This window comes from Hemitrygon akajei, chromosome 2 (assembly GCF_048418815.1).
Source record: "Hemitrygon akajei chromosome 2, sHemAka1.3, whole genome shotgun sequence".
Lineage (NCBI taxonomy): Eukaryota > Metazoa > Chordata > Chondrichthyes > Myliobatiformes > Dasyatidae > Hemitrygon > Hemitrygon akajei.
Genome location: NC_133125.1, coordinates 104,632,243 through 104,651,642, shown reverse-complemented (window position 1 = coordinate 104,651,642; position 19,400 = coordinate 104,632,243). Strand labels below are relative to the sequence as shown.

The window sequence follows — 19,400 nt, the reverse complement described above, 5'->3', positions numbered from 1 at the left end:
AGAATATATTCATCACATAGACTGGTGGATCTTCAGATATTAAAGGCAACAAAGGACATAGTCAGTGCACTTAAGTGGCACCAAGGTAAAAGGTCAGCCATGATCTACTGAGTGGTAGAGTATGAAGAAGCATGTCAAATGTTCTACTTCTATCTTTGGTCCTTGTGTTCTTGGACAAGCGGAAAATAGAAAAGGAAGGCACAAGAGGTACTAACATGAGGTAGTCTGCAGATGCTGGAAATCCAAGCAGCACACACAAATGCTGCAGGAACTCAGCAGGCCAGGCAGCATCTATGGAAAAGAGTAAACAGTCAACGCTTCGAGCCGAGACCCTTCATCAGGACTGGAGGAAAGATGAGAAGTTAGAGTAAGAAGGCAGGGGGAGGGGAGGAAGAAGTACAAGATGGGAGATGATAGGTGAAACTGGGAGGGGGGACTGGTGAAGTAAAGAGCTGGGAAGTTGATGGATGAAAGAGATTGGTCTGGAGATTGGAGAGGACAGAAGACCATAGAAGAAAAGGAAGGGGGAGGAGCACCAGAAGGAGGTGATGGGCAGGTGAGGAGATAAGGTGAGAGAAGGAAACGGGAATGGGAGAATGATGAAAGAGAGGGGGAGGGGAATTACCAGAAGTTTGAGAAATCAATGTTCATGCCAACAGGTTGGAAGCTACCCAAGCAGAATATAGGAATAGGAATGGGATGTAAAATTGAAATGAGTGGCCACTGTGAGATCCCATTTTTTCTGGTGGACAGAGTGTAGGTGCTCGGTGAAGCAGTCTCCCAATCTACACCAGGTATATATGTGGCTGTGGTAGCGAGTCTGGGTGAGCACATGGTTGAAGAGTCGGAGAGATCACAAAGGGGGAGCAGTGAGAGAAGGTTACACTGAACTCCCATCGGAGAGGAGATTTAAACTTTCTCAGAGTAGGCACCCTTGGAAGAGACTTTGTCATGTCATAGTAGCTCAAAGACAAGAAAGTCTGCAAATGCTGGAAATGCAGAGCGATTCACACAAAATGCTGGAGGAACTTAGCACACCAGGCAGCATCTATGGATGGGAATAAACAATTGATGTTTTGGGCTGAGACGGTTCGGCAGGACTTGGACAGAAAAGGAACATTGTGTTTCTGCTGAATGGGAACATGGCTGTGGAGGGAAAATGGCTCTGCATCCCTGGAGCAGGAAGACCACAGCACAAACTGCTCAGCTATAGTTCAACCACTGCACAGTAACATCTCAGGGGTTTGTATCAGTTAGATAATGTGATGTGGTATCTAATAAGAATAAATGTTCAGCTAGTAACACCAACATACATACATAGGCCATTGCCTTGATTTAAATGACCCTGTAGAAATTAAAATAATTTGAACTGAGCCACAGTCCACTATTTGTGAATGTATCTGGAAGAGTGCCAAAGTGGGCTACTTTGGGATAACAAACAGATTCACATTTCACTGGTAATTGCAACTGATGGTTTGAACAGAACTAATTTGTAAATGTGCCTTCGGGTCATTCTGACCCTCGAACGCATTGCAATCTTATTGACATTTAACACAAATTACAGTGGCCTGACCCCGTTTATTTGCTTCAGCACATTTCACATTGAATTGAACATGATTTTTCGACATTTAATGTCACAAAGGCCGTACATGTTAGATTTCACTCTGAGACTGGATGCCAGTGATGCCATTTGAAATTTTGGCTTGTAGTAGAATATGAAATACCCAAAGCAGGAATTAGCCACCTGGATTCTTCAGCCATTGCATTTGTTTATTGCTGCCCTTCTGCCTCTCTACTCTTCCTCCAAATCCCCCTATTTTCTTCCCAAGTCCATTTGAGAAAGACAAAGGAATTTAAACCTTTGGGAAACTGATGCAGAAGAACAGATACACAGGGGCTTTTGCAGCTGCTGGTTATCTTGAGCAACACACCCAAAATGATGGAGGAATTCAACAAGTCAGGCAGCTCCTCTGGAGGGAGATAAGCAGCCGATGTTTCACACCAAGTTCTGTCATCAGATGCTCCTCCATAATCATTCCCTCCACAAATGCAGCCTGACCTGCTGAGTTCCTCCATCATTTTGTGTGTGTTACAGAAGAACAGATAATGCCTACTGCAGATGACTCATGATCATATTGAACAGTGGGGCAGTTCTGAGAGACAAAGTACCTCTATTTTCAAACGTTCTTATCCTGCCCGGATAAGCGAGTGGGTGGCAGGGTGGAGATGCAGTATGGCTCCACCAAATGAGGTGTGAGGTGCTCCTTCTCTCCGCTAGCCTACAGGTCACCCTTGGGCAAGGTGTAGCACCTGCTTAGACACCCTTCCGCCTGATCAGGGTCACATGAAGCCATGGGAGCAGGTGGTGGATGGCCGTATGAGCAGCTGGAGCACATCACAAGTCCTGGTTATGTGACCACTGACGCCAGGCAGCCAAACTCTGAAGAGTATTCATAATGGCTGAGGTCACCGTCTTGTAAAGACACTGCCCAGAAGAAGGCAATAGCAAACCACTTCCATAAAAAATATTGTCACGAACAATCATGGTTATGGAAAGACCATGATCACCCACGTCATGCGTGACAGCATTTAATGATGATGATGACTTTAAATTGATTGGAGGAAGGTGCAGGGGGGATGTCAGAGGTGTTTTTGTTTACAGAGAGTGGTGGGTGCATGGAACACCCTGCCAGGGGTGGTGGTGGAGGCAGATATAATATGGGCATTGAAGAAACTCTTAGATAGGTACCTAGATGACAAGAAAATGGAGGGCCATGTGGAAGAAAGGATTAGATCGATATTAGAGTAGGTTAAATGGTCGGCACAACATAATAGGCCGAAGAGCCTATACTGTGCTGAAATGTTTTATCTTCTGTTTTAAATATTGTACAATTATTTCAAAAAGCACACCACCCCTGTGCCCTGTACCATCTGAACCATGATTTTCGTGATCTGTTGTAACCCAGAATGAAAAGATAGCTCAATAAAAGCTCTAATATACGAGGGGTGATAGATACGTTCATGGCCTGAGGTAGAAGGAGTCAATTTTAGAAAACCTAGCACATTTTTCAACATAGTCCTCTCCTACATTTACACACTTAGTCCAGCGGTCGTGGAGCATACGGATCCCTTCTTTGTAGAAGTGGTCCACAGTAGGGGTGATTGATAAGTTCATGGCCTAAGGTAGAAGGCAATGAGTCATTAACTTCAAACTTTCTGCATTATCACTCAAAGAGTTGAACTGCACGTGCATGTAACGAGAGTGTTTTGGACCTCCAGGTGGTCCACAGCAGGGGTGATTTTTAAGTTTGTGGCCTAAGGTAAAAGGAGATGAGTTATACAGCTCTTGTTACATGCACATGCAGGTCAACTCTTTGAGTGATAATGCAGGAAGTTTGAAGTTAATAACTCATCTCCTTCTAGTGCTGTGGACCACTTCTGGAAGTCCAAGACGTTGACTTCTACAAAGAAGGCATCCGTATGCTCCACGACCACTGGACTAAGTGTGTAAATGTAGAAAAAATATATGTGCTTGGTTTTCTAAAATTGACTCCTTCTACCTTAGGCCACGAACTTATCAATCACCCCTTGTACTTGACTTACTTTTGAATTATTCATTGTAGTCCTATTGTGTACACAATGTTTTTTTTCTTCACCCATTGGTTAAGTGAATGTAATGAAATTGCTATACAAGAGTAAAGAAGAAAGTTAAAAGCACTTGGAGGAATAATCTGCCCTATTGCTTCAGAGCTATGGTTCATTAGAGAACTGGAACAAGCTTGTGTTTATTGGAAATAAGAGTTTCTAGGACTGGGGTGGGGGGGGGGGAATTATGTATAAGATTGTTATGAACAAATCAGTAAGGAATTTAGGATAAACTAAATTATCAATGGAAAATGGCCTATTCTGTGCTTAATCTCTCTCTGATCTGGAGTCCAGGGACCCCTTGCTTAATAGTCTTGATTCACAGCATAAAAAAAGGTTGGGAACCTTAGATATAAATAAATTCTCAACCAATTCAAGTCTGCCAATGTAAATATTCACTTACTGTTGAGACATGAGCAAAGTCACCATGCAGACATTGAAGCTAGTTGATATAGAAGGGTTTATTTAGCGAGATACCCTTGGAAGAAGCAGCCTCTTTGACTCAATATTACATGGCCTTTCATATGCTACAGATCAAAGGTAACAGCAGGACAATCCTATAGTTATAGTGTATCTACAATGCTTCCTTTGAATTACATGTGGTTTACAAACTCCTCCTTCTTCGCACCCACACTCCAGACACCCAAAATGAATGTTAATCCCCACTGACTCTAGGCCGCATTCATGCATAGGCAGGCCTCTGAGATTTAAGTGGAGTGTTCCTTTGCTTGCGATTGACCCCAACCTGCAGCTCCAGGAAGCCCAATGTTCTGAGATGCCTTTTAAATTCAATCTGCAATCCACATTCAAATCTGAAGAATGACTGCTGTTGAAATTAATATTTGCTATATACCCTAGGTGAACTAAAATGACAGGCAATTAGAACATCAGCTGCATATCCCTCAAGTAACATATACTCCTGACTTTGAAATGCATTGTTTTTCCTTCAAAATTAATGTCTTTAAATATTGGAATATCCTCCAATAACAAGTGGAAATGCGTTTGAATCGCTTCAAGAAGACAGCTCGCCATCACCTTCCAGAGGGCATTGCAACACACACAAAGTGTTGGAGGAACTCAGCAGGCCAGGCAGCAACAATGGAAAAGAGTACACATTGACTGTTTATTCATTTCCATAGATAATGCCCAACCTGCTCAGTTCCTCCAGCATTCTGAGTGTGTTGTTTGGATTTATAGCGTCTGCAGATAGTCTCATGTTTGTGATCTAGAAGGCATTTATGGGTGGACAATAAATCTGGGCCTTAATACCCACAACCCCTAAGTGAATACAAAGTTATCCAGGATTATGATTAACCAATTTAGTTCCCATGCTTGCATAAATTTATTTTGTTATAATGATGTTAATTATACATTAAGGAAGTTGCGAAAACAAGTATAGGAATTCCCCACGAATTTCCCACTTTATCTCATGGAACTCACATTGTTTTGTACATTTTCTTTTCCATCTTGTCTTCCTGCACAGGTGACAGACATGATGCAGAAAGCACTCTTTGATTTCCTGAAGCATCGGTTTGATGGAAGGTAAGCACAATCCTTACCCACATTTACTTTCTAGACCTTGGAATTTGTCATTTGACCTTGTGCCCTCAAAGAAACAGATTATAAAGTTGCGCAGTGTCTCTGAGTAAATATCCATCAGACCATAAGATATAGAAGCAGAATTACCCTATTTGGCCCATCAAGTCTGCTCTGCCATTTCATCATGACTGATCCATTCTCCCTCTCAGCCGCAATCTCCTGCCTTCTTTCTGTAACCCTTCATGCTGTGACTAATCACGGATTTATCAATCTTTGCCTTAACTATACCCAATGATCTAGCCACCACAACTGCCTATGGCAAAGAATTCCACAGATTCACCATTCTCTGTCTGAAGAAATTCCTCCTCATCTCCATTTCCCTCTGGTCTTAGACCCTCCCGCCATAGGATACATCCTCCCCACATCCACTTTATCAAGGCCTTTCAAAATTAGATAGGTTTCACTGAGATCCCTCCTCATTCTTTGAATATTATTGAATTATTTATTTTAAAAGATAAAGGAGAGTGTTCTATACAGCTTGAGCATTTCTGTAATGCACAATATTTGTAAAGAAAATGCGTGTCAGAGTCATAGAAAACTACAGCTCAGAAACAGGCCCTTTGGCCCATCTAGCCCATGCCAAAACCGTATAAACTGTCTACTCCCATTGACCTGCACCAGGACCATAACCCTCCATACCCCTACCATCCATGCATCTATCCAAACTTCTTTTAAACGTTGAAATTGAGTTCACATGCACCACTTGCACTGGCAGCTCGGTCCACACTCTCACGACCCTCTGGTGAAGAAATTCACCCTCATATTCCCCTTAAACTTCTCACCTTTCATCCTTTGACTCATGGCCTCCAGTTATGGTCCCACCCAACCTCAGTGGAAAAAGCCTGCTTGCATTTGCTCTATCTATACCCCTCATAATTTTGAATACCTCTATCAAATCTCTTCTCAACCTTCTAAGGAATAAAGTTCTAACCTATTCAATTTTTCCTTATAACTCAGGTCCCCCAGTAGTGGCAACATCCTTGTAGAGAGAAATCCTGACATTCTGAAATAAAAGAATATCAATGATGATCAGGCATCTGAAAGAGAATAGGAAATTAAGGGGCCCTAACAATTGTGTAGAGGAGTCAATGGTCTATGTTTTAGGTTATTCTAACTTGTAGCTTATAATGCCAGACTGATAGATAAATTAAATTGCTCTGGCAATTCATACATGAGTAATCAGGAGACACAATCTGGAGCAAAAATAAATTGCTGGAGGAACTCACCGGGTCAGGCAACATCTGATGAGGGAAATTAACAGCCAATGTTTTGGGTTGATACCCTTCATTTGGAATGAAAGAAAAAGGGGACATAGCCAGTCTAAAGAGGGGAGGGAATAAGAGCTAACAGCAACAGGTGGATCCAGATGAAGCAGTGGTGTAGAGGTTAGCTCACGCTTTACAGTACAAGTGATTTGGGTTCAATTCCTGCCGGTGCCTGTAAGAAGGTTGTATGATTGTACGTTCTCCCCGTGATCTCATGGGTTTCCTCCGGGTGTCCTGGTTTCCTCCCACTGTCTGAAGATGTACTGAATGGTAGGTTAATTGGGCATTGTAAATTGTCTTGTGATTAGCATAGGATTAAATCGAGAGATTGCTTGGCAACGTGGCTCAAAGGGTTGGAAAGGGCTGCTCCATGCTCTTTTATTAAAAAATAAAAGTTGCCAGATGGAGTAGGGAAGAGTGTAAATCAGCCTCAGAGGCAGAAACTACAAAGGGCTGCATGTGATGGAATCTAAAAGGAAGCAATGTGGAGCGTGAAAGCGGCAGAGGGGAAGGGCGGAGTGTGAGGAGTGTGTGGGTAATGGGCAGAAGGAGTGGATGGAGCAGAGGAAAGAAGCAGGGTGACAGGAGTTTGGGGGGTTGTGGCTGGGCATTGGCGGAGCTGGGTAGATCAGGAAGAGATATAAAAAGATAGAGGGGGAGCAGGTGACTCAAACTTGGAGAAATCAATGTTCATGCCATTGGGTTGCAGACTACCTAGGAGAATACAAGGTGCTGTTCCTCTAGCTGAACCTCACTCAGGTGAGGTTGAGGACAGTCTGGTCATTGTGGGTATCGGGAGGGCTGGCAACCAGGAACTCAAGGCCAGTGTGAACAGTGTAGTGCTCAGCAAAGCTGTTGCCTAGTCTGCGTTCAGTCTCACCAATACAGAGGAGCCACATCAACAGCAGTAAACAAGGATTGGAGGAGAGCCATGCAAGTTTCTGCCTCTCCTGGATGCGACATTGAAAGATGTGGGTGGAGTTGAGGGAGGAGGTATAGGAACAGGGGATGCAGAGGAAAGTGCCTGGGATGGAGTGGGGATGCGCAAATCAGGGAGTCACAGGGAGAATTGTCCCAGCAGAAAGTGAAGAGGGGTGGGGAGGGGAAGATGTGGCTGGTGGTGGGATCGTAATATAGCTAGTGGAAATGTTGACGACCAGGCTGAATGGGTATTGCTTACCTTTCTTTGTTACAGGATATCAATTACACGGGTGACAGCAGATATATCCCTAGCCAAACGATCGGTTCTAAATAATCCCAGCAAGAGGACGATAATGGAGCGGTCCAATACACGGTCAAGTATAGGTATGGCTTGAACTTATCTGTCTCCTGAGGGAAGATCAATGTTTAATTTTTCAGTTGTTTTCAAATCCCTTTTGGAAATTGTATCATGGAATATTATAAAGTGAAGCTAATTTTTGCCCAATGCAATTGCTTCTTTTAATTACCTTCCAGCTAATGTAAATTTTTTTAGGATTAAACAATGCGAGAATCAAGTTCAAGTTTATTGTCATCTGACTGTACATGTATACAACCGAACAAAGCAATGTTCCTCCAGACCACAGTGAAGCCACAATATATATATCATACACAGCACATAAAACAAAATAGTCCCACAAATAAATTAATAAAGTATAATTCAAAATTCATGTGAAGTGTGCATTACAGGTAAACAGTAAACAGCTGACTATTCTAGTGAACAGAGTACTGTGATGGCAGGGTTTTCATTAGTCTCACAAGCTGAGCGAAGAAGCTGTTACCCAGTCTAGTCCTGACACTCCTGTACCTCCTTCCTGGGTCAAAGAGATTGTGGGATGGCTGGTGGGGATCCTCAACAATGCTTCGGCCCCTTCACATACAACACCTGTGTCACAAATAGAGGGGAGAAAGAGCCCAGTGATACTCTCCATGAGTTTTATAATCCTCTCTCAGGTCATGCAGCTTCTGTATCACACATCGACAATGGATCCAGGTTAGATCGCCCAGTATGTGTCCACCAAGGAACTTTGTGCCCTTCACTCTCTCCATTGCAGAGCCATTGATGTGCCTTCATGAAGTCCACAGTCATCTCTTTTGTCTTGTCCACGTTGAACTCAGGTTGTTGTTCTTGCGCCATTTATTGAGCCTCTGTATCTCCTCTCTGTATTCTGAATCATCACTGTCGCCGATCAGGCCACTGTTCCATCAGTAAACTTGATGATGCCATTTAGCTGGATCTAGCAATGCAGTTGTGAATCAGCAGCTGACGGAATGCACAGCCCCGGAGGAGAGGGGGTACCAGTACTCAGCATGATGCAGCTTGAGGTGTTGCTGTCAACTCAGAGTGACTGGCGTCTTTCCATCAAGAAGTCCAAGATTCGGCTGAAGCGAGGGGTTTTGAGTCCCAATGAGGACGATTTACCCACCGGTTTCTGAGGGATGATGATTTTAAATGCCGAGCTGGTCGATGAGCAACATCCTGGTGTACAAGGCGTGGTTTTTTAGGTGGGACAGGGTAGAGTAGAGGGCTGAGGCTATGGACTGAGTGGTAGGAAAGGGTCTAACGTAGCCCAATGAAGGTGGGATTTTATACGATCCATTACCAGCCATTCAAAGTCATAATTGTTAAGATCAGTACCAATGGACAGTAATCATTTAGGACTCTTACCTTCGCTTTCTTGGTCACTGGAATGATGGTGACTGCTTTGAAACCTGCAGTGGACTATTGCAAAGAGATTTAAAGACAACTGTTAAGCTGAGCCGTACAACCCCTCAGCACCTGCCCATGTATGATCTCTATCCCTGCAGCTTTGCATGAATTTACCGTGGTTCGGATCCTCCTCACCTTAGCTGCGGCCAAACAGGGTGCTTCTGCCTCAAGGGGAGAGGGGGCTTTCCTCGATGGCACTTTACTCATTGCATCAAATCATGCACAGAAGATATTCAGCCCATCAGGAATGATGGTGTTGCCTTCGTTGACACGCAGGGTGGATTTGTAATCTGTTATGGTTTGTACATGTACGTTGTCACATGCATCATGTGTCCCTTGTCACAAAGGTATCTGTGAAATTTCTGTATGTATACTTGCTTTGACTTCATCAGAATCAGGAATAATTTCACTGGCATAGGTTATTAAATGTGCTGTTTTACAGCAGCAATACAGTGCAATATGTAACTAAAAATATAAATTACTATATGAAATAATATATGTATATAAAATAAGTAGTGCAAAATAGAGAAAAGGGAAACAAATTGAAGTAGTTTACACGGGTTCATTGGCCATTCAGAAATCCGATGATGGAGGGAAAGAAGCTGTTCCTAAAATGATGAGTGTGCTGTGTGTGTTTTCAGGCTCCTGTACCTCCTCCTTGATGCCTGAGCACTTGGCTCACTACCTCCAGAGGTACTGGGAAAAATCACTGCTATCTTAGCTTGTTATCCCATCATTTCACATGAACATTAATGGCAAAACCTGGCCAATTCACACAAAATGCTGGTAGGCAGCATCTATGGAAATGAATAAACAGTTGATGTATTGGGCTGAGACTCTTCTTCAGGACTGGAAAGGAAGGGAGGGAAGGTCAGAATAATAAGGGAGGAAGGGGAGGACAAGCTTGAAGGTGATAGGTGAAACCAGGTTATTGGGGAGGAGGGAAGGAGGGGGTTGAAGCAAGAAGCTGGGAGGTAATGAGTGGAAAAAGCAAAGGGCTGCAGATGAAAGAATCTGATAGATGGCGGGATCCAGGAAGTTTTTCAGATTGAGACAGGTAGACTGATACAATCCTCTTACCTCTTCTCCTCATGTGGTGCCCCTACTCCTTCCCCTTCTTCTGTGGTCCACTCCCTTTACATATCAGATTCATTCATTCATCTCCAACCCTTTGCCTCTTCCATCCATCACCTCCCAGTTTCTCACTTCATCCCCCTCCCTCCCCACCCAGCACCTAGCTTCACCTATCACCTTCAACCTTGTCCTCCTTCCACCCCCCCACCTTATTGTTCTGACTTCTTCTCCCTTCCTTTCCAGTCCTGAAGAAAGGTCTCCGCCCAATATGTCAACCGTTTATTCCTCTCTGTAGATGCTGCCTGGCCTGCTGAATTCCTCCAGCATTTTGTGGGTGCAGGTTTGATACAGTAAGTGCCAGGTTTGTCAATGGCATTCATGTGAAATGATGAGATAACAAGCTAAGGTAGCAGTGATTTTTCCTGGTACCCCTGGAGGCAATGGAGCCAAATGCTCAAGCAATTACATAGTTCGTTGGTATGCACGTTCTGCCAGCGAAATGTGAAAACTACCACAGACTACAATGCTGCAGTTGTAAATATTTATGCATTTTCTTTTGGACTGCAGAATCTGTTTTCTAGTGTGAAATACGAGGGGTGAATGATAAGTCCATGGCCTCGGGTAGAAGCAGTCAATTTTAGAAAACTTAGCACATTTATGTTTCCTACATTTACACACTTAGTCCAGCAGTCGTGGAGCATATGGATCCCTTCTTTGTAGAAGTCAGCATCTTGGACCTCCAGAAATGGTCCACAGCCTGGGGTGATTGATAAGTTTGTGGCCTATGGTAGAAGGAGATGAGTTTTTAACTTGAAACTTTCTGCATTTTCACTCAAAGAGTTGAACTGTATTTGCATGTAACAAGAGCTGTATAACTCATCTTCTTCTACCTTAGGCTATGAACTTATCAATCACCCCTGCTGTGGACCTCTTCTACAAAGAAGAGATCTGTATGGTCCATGACCGCTGGACTAAGTGTGTACATGTAGGAGGGGAATATGTTGAAAAATAAATGTGCTTGGTTTCTAAAATTGACTCCTTCTACCTTAGGCCATGAACTTATCAATCACCCCTCGTAGAATGGACTCTTCCTCCCTGACAGACTGAATCGCTTACTGAAATAATTCTGCAGTATAAACATGAAATTATATTCAACACAGTACTTCCAGGAGGGTTTGTTTCCCTCTCCAGAGTTCTAAAAAACTACTCAGAATTCAAAGCAGCTCTCAATTGCTAGAAATTACGTTTTCCAAAATCAGATATGTTTCAACTATTTATATTTAAAGCTGACACAAAAAGTCTCTTATCGAACATCAGTAGTTTTCTATGAAGGTATTTGTCAGGTTCTATTTTGCTACTTCTGTAACCAAGTTGAGGAAGTTATCTTTTAATCAACAGTGATTTGAGTTATTGAAAATTATCTGCTTCACATTTGTATTATGTGCAAATTTTATATCTAAAGTTGCTCTGATTCACTATTCCAAAGACACAGGGTCAGTGTTAGTGAGTTATAGGCATGTTGTCACCAGAAGCATGGCGACGCTTGCGGGCTGCTTAGCATATCCTTGTCGATTTGTTTTGATGCAAATGATGCACTTTGCTGTTTGTTTCAATGTTCGCGTAGCAAATAAAGCTAATCTTTAATTATTTGGATGTTGTGATGTCAGATCTCCAAGTGGGTTGCATTTGCTGTCCCTTTTGCAGGAATTACATCTTCTGGTGCTTTCCATTTAAGCTTAAGTTTATTTTGACAGGCTTGGGGATTCCACATTACTTGTATTTTTTAAGTGGATGCCTGATTAGTACTAATGGCAGGGTCCTAGTTTAGAGAATGTTACTTCTCGCAGTGTCGGTCGGCTGAGGCACTGATGTTCTTTTGGAATTAATATGAATAAACTGTGGTTACTGTTTCAACCTCAGAGTCTGCCTTTCCTTTCACTTGTTTTCCAATATTGCCAGCGCATATTGTGACAATAACAGAATGTAAAATATTATATTGCAGTTAGCGTTACAGAGAAAGTGCAGGGCAGGTAGATAAATAAGGTGCAAGGGCCCTGATTGAGCGATCAAGAGGTTTGCTCAATAGGCTTCTAACAGTGGGGTCGAGGCTATTCTTAAGCTAGTGGTGTATGTTTTCAAGCTTTTGTATCCCTGATGGAAGGGGAGAGAAGAGAAAATGAACAGGGTGGGAGGAACCTTTAATCATGTTGGCTGCTTTCCCAAAGCAGTGGGAGAGGAGAACAGAGTCAATGGAGGGGAGGATTTTTTTCTCTGAAGGACTGAGCTGTGTCACAGCTCTGCAATTTCCTGCAGTCTTGGCAGAGCAGTTACCATATCATACTGTGAAATGAGGTGTCAAAGCAATGCCACAGGAAAGGTAACGATGATAGAGCTACCAACAATAAGCATCCTTACAGAAGGCAGTCAACACACAAATATGAATTTTTATACCACAGGAAATATACCACAGTTAGAACTGACAAATCAGCATATAGGAGAATGAGAATCTGGCTGAGCGTTGCTGCAAAAGTGACATCTCACTCAGTGTCAGCAAAACCAAAGAGCTGATTATTGACTACAGGTGTAGGAACTATAAGCATAAGCCTGTCCTCATCAGGGGATCAACCATGCAGACAGTCAGCAACGTTAAATTTGTTGGTGTTATAATTTCAGACGATTTGTCCTGGGTTCAGCATGGAACTACATAGAAGGCGTGGCAATGCCTCTATTTTCTTAGAAGTTTACACAGATTCACCATGTCATCTAAAACTTAGAGTATACTGACTGATTGCATCATGGTCTGGTATGGGAACACAAATGCAAACTGGGAAAGCAGCCAACCTGATTAAGGGTTCCTCCCACCCTGTTCTTGTCAAATTTCTTCTGAAAATCCAAATTAACAACATCCACTGACTCTTCTTTGTCTATCCTGCTTTTTATTTCCTCAAAGAATTCCAACAGATTTATCAGGCAAGATTACTTTTTATGGAACCATGATAACTTTGCCCTACTTTATCATGTGCCTTCAAGTACCTGAAAATCTCATCCATAATAATAGACTCCAGCAGGAGTTTCCAACCACTAAAGTTGGGCTAACTGGCCAATAATTTCCTTTCTTTTGCCTCCCTCCCCTCTTAACGAATGGAGTGACACTCTCAATATCTCAGTCCTCTGATCTAGTAATTAATGCCTCCACAATCTCTTCATCTTCCTCTTTCAAAACCCTTAGTGCTCTTTTTGAAACTGCAACTTGCCTTTTTACTCTTCCCTGAGCAGTCCATTTAATTTGGTCTGCTCGACATGCTGTTCATATGCAACCTACTTCATTATATCTTCTGCAAGTTTTGCCTTTAAACCTGCATTTGTTTGATGTATGTGAGCCCCTGCTACAATGGCAATGCAATTTGTTTGGCCAAGCCAGTTTCTGTTCAGACACATCAATTTTATTCATGCTCACTTTAATTCCTGACTGTAACTCAATTGCATCTCAGTCTGGGGTTTCCATTGAAACAGCAATTTCAACTGCTCTTTGAATGTAAGTTGTGCTTCAGTTAAGAGACATTTTTGAATGCTTTCTTTTAAGATGCCACAAATTAAACAATCTCTTAGTGCATCATTAAGCCTATTGACAAACTGACAATGCTCAGACAATCTCTTCAATTCAGCCATGTATGCTGAAATGGACTCCCCTTCTTTTTGATTCTGCATATGAAGCCTAATGATCTAATTACCCACTGTATAATCAAACTCATCAATCTTTCCACCGTAACCACACATTTCTGAGTTTTATTAATGGTTATTATCACCCAGTACTCACTCTTTATGAACACTGCATTCTTCTGTTTATCGCATCTTTTTTTTAAACTCGATGTTTCTGACATGCTGGGCTGCATTTTTTACTCACCATGTTGCCGTAGTTCAAATGTCTCACTGTGCTTTTGAGGAGGTATTTTTAAAATGAACACTAAATAGTTATCAGTAACCAATCTCGGGTTCATTTTAAAAATACCTCCTAGAAATATTATGCTTTGTAACTTCAAAGCATTAAACTAATTCAAAGAAAGACATGGGAGTTTGAAAATGCAGATCTAACTTTCAGTTTAATTTAAGTGAGGTGCACATGTATCACGCAGTAGTGTGTTGACATATACAATTCAAGTATTTTTACATCTAACCCACAATGAATTATTTAAACAAACAAGAATGCTTAATCAAACAATATTCAGTATATATACAAGATACTCAAATATTACTAAAATATTAAATACCTAACACTTGTCTTACGTTCTTATGGTCTAATGAAAAGATCTCCCCACCAGTGAGCACATCTACATGGATTGCTGTTACAGGTGTCGCTCACACCACCAGCTTCAGGAATACTCATTACCCCTCAATCATCAGGTTCTTGAACCAAAGGGGATAATTTTACTCACCCGAGCACTAAACTGATACCACAACCTATGGACTCACTTTTAACTCGGGTTCTTGATATTTATCGCCTATTTATTGTTATTGTGTTTGTTTTTTTTTCTCAGCTGAAGCTGGTAAAACCTAAGGTACAGGCATAGCCAAGCACACTCATTTCTCGATTGCTAGGAACTTTCGGGCTATTCTAGTGGTGTTTAGCATTGTGGCTTTCTGAAGATTTAAAGTACATAGGTATTGCTGTGTAATCCTAATTGTTTAATGCTATAGGGTAGTGCCTTTGGGATGATACCAGTTGTTGATATTACTATCAGGACAATGTTTACCCTGTTCATGTTCCAAAGTCTTTCAGTTTCCTCTTTTACTTCAGAATAATTCAGCATAATTTATCATTATTATTTATTTCCTTTTTGTATTTGCAGCTTGTTGTCTTTTAAACATTGGTTATTTGTCTGTCTCCGTCATGTGTGATTTTTATTCTATTATGTTTCCATTTACTGTGAATGTCTGTAAGAAATGAATCTCCAGGTACTATATAGTGCCATGTATGTACTTTGATAATAAATTTACTTAGAACTTTTTGAACTTGAACTACCAACTATACTGTAAATCCTTACAAAAGGCAGACAATGCTCAAATATCAATTCTTATTACAATAGTTTATCGAAATTTGTACCAATTATTGTGCATTTTTATCAAAGGCTCTAACATAAGTCACAAAGTTACTTTTAAATAATGAACAAACCTATATTCTAAATTTATCAACTATTAGCTATTTGCATATATAAAATAATTCCATTAACCTTACTGTAGGAGCTATGTATCTGTTTTCTATCTGTGTTGTATTTCATATTGCACATTTATTATTGTAGCTGGTCACATGAGTGGGGCGTGGTAAAAGCAAAGAGTTTAATTACATGTTCATGCTTTGTCTTTAGTTAGATTCAGTCAGTTAGAGTTAGAGACAGCCAGGTGTGATATCTTTTTGTTGACCCCTTAACTTCACTTAATTCCACTTAAATTCGCTTAGTTTCATTTAATATCGCTAGTTTTAGTTTCATTTGTTTATCACTTCAAGATTCTTTTGCTAGTTGTTTAATAAAGGACCGAATGTACTTTTTGACTTTGAATTATTATTGGATTGGATCTGAAGGCACATCATACTCATGCTTGGTTTCTAACAGAGGAGTTTGTTTGTTCGAATAGCTGTTATTATACAAATCCAAAATCTAAATAAACATGAATTTATACATGTTTACATATATTAATTTCTTTAGCCATCTCACTATACCTCTATGCTACAAGTTAAACTGAACATCCCTTTAGTATCCATTGCTGGTACGGACACTGATTTGCATCAAGAGAACAGTAGAATGATTATTGTGGATTTTAATTTCACTGGGACAAAAGAGTTTCAAATCAAACATTAAACATAGTACTTGAATGCAATATGATAGAGAATATTATATCAGAGGTAAGGAGTCAAGAAAATGATCATTCCTGTTCTCATGATTTTCCTTTCTAGTTATTTGGAATAGGTGCATTGTAAGATCAAAATTATAAATTGTTGCGGTATGATCTTAATAAACAAGTGAAAATAATCATACGATCGAACACACCTGAATTATATTTCTTCAAGCTGAGTCATTATAGATTTGAATTTCACAGGAATTTAATCATGTGTGCTGAGAATTAAGATAATTTATTTTATTTATTTAATTTATTTATTAAGGCCAATCCTGAGTAATAAACTGGCTCCATTTTTAAAGATGTCTACATCTCCATATTTTGTCCATAAATTTGAAAATTTTAAAGAAACACATCTTATAGCAACCATACCTCCACAGTATTGTAATGAGTGCCATCGAAAGCTCATAGACTGATTGGAAAGAACAATTGCCGAAAGTAGAGAGAAAGAGGAAACTAGTTCTGCCGTTTGTAGGAATGAACCATAGAACCATAGAACACCACAGCACAGTACAGGCCCTTCAGCCCTCCATGTTGTGCCGACCCATATAATCCTTTAAAAAAAAGTACTAAACCCACACTTCCCCATAACCCTCCATTTTTTTTTCATCCATGTACCTGTCCAAGAGGCTCTTAAATACCCCTAATGTTTTAGCCTCCACCACCATCCCTGGCAAGTCATTCCAGGCACTCACAACCCTCTGTGTAAAAAACTTACCCCTGATGTCTCCCCTAAACTTCCCTCCCTTAATTTTGTACATATGCTCTCTGGTGTTTGCTATTGGTGCCCTGGGAAACAGGTACTGACTATCCACCTTATCTATGCCTCTCATAGTCTTGTAGACCTCTATCAAGTCCCCTCTCATTCCTCTATGCTCCAAAGAGAAAAGTCCCAGCTCTGTTAACCTTGCTTCATATGACTTGTTCTCCAAACCAGGCAACATCCTGGTAAATCTCCTCTGCACCCTCTCCACAGCTTCCACATCTTTCCTATAATGAAGTGACCAGAATTGAACACAATATTCTAAGTGCGGTCTCACCAGAGATTTGTAGAGTTGCAACATGACCTCTCTACTCTTGAACTCAATCCCCCTGTAAATGAAGCCTAGCATCTCATAGGCCTTCTTAATTACCCTATGAACCAGTACAGCGACCTTGAGGGATGTATGGATTTGAACCCCAAGGTCCAAGGTATGAATTTCCAAGATGGCAGCGTGACGCAGCTTGCAGCGGCCACTCCGGAGCTGATTATCTGTTATTTGTGAAGTGGGGTGCTGTGCGCAATCATAATCGATTGAAAACGGACGTGGGAGCACAGAGGAACATCGGGAAATCTCCAGGAAGACCTTCTTCATTGCTGCTGATGCTGTGAGGTCCGGGACTCTGCTGGGAAGAACAGGCCCCCAGTCCTCGGGGTTGCGTTGCCGATGGCCATTGGCGGGACCGTTTTAATACGCTCGGCAGAGGATGGTGCTCGGAGAAGCTGTGCCAGAGGGGATGGTTGTTGGCTCGGAGGTTCGACAGACTCGGAGTCCGCTGCAGTCAGGTCACTTTCATTGTGAGCTGCGTCTGCGAGGCTGAGTCGGGCAGCGCCATGGAAGTCCATAGCGGGGGTATTCCCTTCTGCCGTCGGCGTAGGATGGCGAGTCTGTCGGGACCCTGGGGACTTGTGGAAACTGTGTGGTGATTTCTTTTGAACTTATAGTCCTTTAACAACTTTGGACTATTTTTTACTGTGCCCATGGTCTGTTTTTTATCAATTATGCTATTGTTTGCACTGTTGTAACTATATGTTGTAACTATGTAGTTTTGTGCAGGTCTTGTAGCTTTAGTTTTTGCTCTTGTTCGTCTGGTGGATTTGGAGCTCCTTTCCGGGGAACGCACTAGACGGTAGCGCGATATTAATATCTCTGGACTCTCTGGACTCTGGATTGGGGATTGCCAAACGTTATGTGGATTTTCTGGTGTAGTCTGTTTTGTCATATCATTCTGGAGGAACGTTGTCTCATTTTTTAACTGCATTGCATTTGTGGTTTCTAAATGACAATAAACAATCTGAATCTGAATGTACAAATGCGGACTTTTAAATTTAATAATAATGTAAGCTCGCTCGTAAGAAGGTGCGTTCGTAAGTCTGATGTTATTAACCCAGGGAGGGTCTGCACAAGTTTCATATCTACTCATGTTACAACTGTTACTTTAACTGTGCAGAATCATAAATATATTGTATGACATATTTTCCTGAACATCAAATGTAGTGCAAAATCTAATGTAGACTAATAATTCTCATTAGTCACTATTGTAACTGCAATTATACATTATTTTCATTATTTTCTCTAACATAAACCCAATGTCAACATTTTCTAAACTAAATCAATTGAAAGATCTTTATGTTTCCATACTCTTGGCTTCCAGTGGACACTGAACAGTTCTCTTCTCTGCTCTACCCTTTCGAGGTTAGAACATCATTACCTTTGAACTTCCCTCTCTGAATTCTTTCCAATACCTGAAGCACAGGAGTTACAATGTTCAACCTTCCTTACCACACTCTGGCTACACTGTATAAAGCCAACATTGATATATTCAGGCCTCAATTAATATGCTGGGGATCTCTGCAGCTTTTGTGGCAGAAGAGTCCACCAATGAACCTTCAAAGCATCCATTTAGTAACCCTTGTCTTGTGGGCATCTGGCTCTTTCACAAAGCTTGTGATATCCCATCCACTGTAGCAACATTATCTGAATCAACTAAATGGAATTTGTTACAATACCTACTGCCAAGCTTCACACCTTCCATCTTATCAGTGGATTCCTCTTGTACCTCATCGTTGTTACGTGCCATTGTTACATGGGTGACCATGGCCTCCGTGACCATGATTGTCCTTGGCAAATTTTCAACAGGATTGGTTCTCCATTTCTGCCTTCTGGGAGCAGAGTCTTTGCAAGACAGGGACCTCAGACATTATCAATGCTTTCAACCCTGATTGAGGGGTGAGGGGGCTAAGAAGGTACTACAAATTACCCAAAGGTGACCTGCAGGCTAGCAGAGGGAAGGGGCACCTTAAACCTCCTTTGGTAGAGACTTATCTCCACAGCTGCTTGGAGGTAGTAACTTTTGCTTTGAGCCAGGTGCAGATGCTACGTAGCCACCTCCCTGATGGATTTTGTGTTTTGCTCATCCTACTGAAGTCCACTGACTATTTCATTGCGGACCTGTCTTGTCCGAGGTTCTCACTG

General features: G+C 41.5%; 1 protein-coding gene across 4 annotated transcripts in view; it reads left to right on the top strand.

Annotated features, from left to right (window-relative positions):
- The window catches only part of cacnb4a (calcium channel, voltage-dependent, beta 4a subunit), a 441,145-nt gene that overhangs the window by 389,954 nt on the left and 31,791 nt on the right, over positions 1-19,400 (top strand). For all 4 annotated transcript variants that reach the window (XM_073026725.1, XM_073026733.1, XM_073026742.1 and 1 more), the window contains 2 exons: positions 5,129-5,187; positions 7,705-7,814. In XM_073026725.1, coding sequence (XP_072882826.1) covers positions 5,129-5,187; positions 7,705-7,814 — 169 coding nt within the window. The remainder of the gene's footprint in view (positions 1-5,128; positions 5,188-7,704; positions 7,815-19,400) is intronic.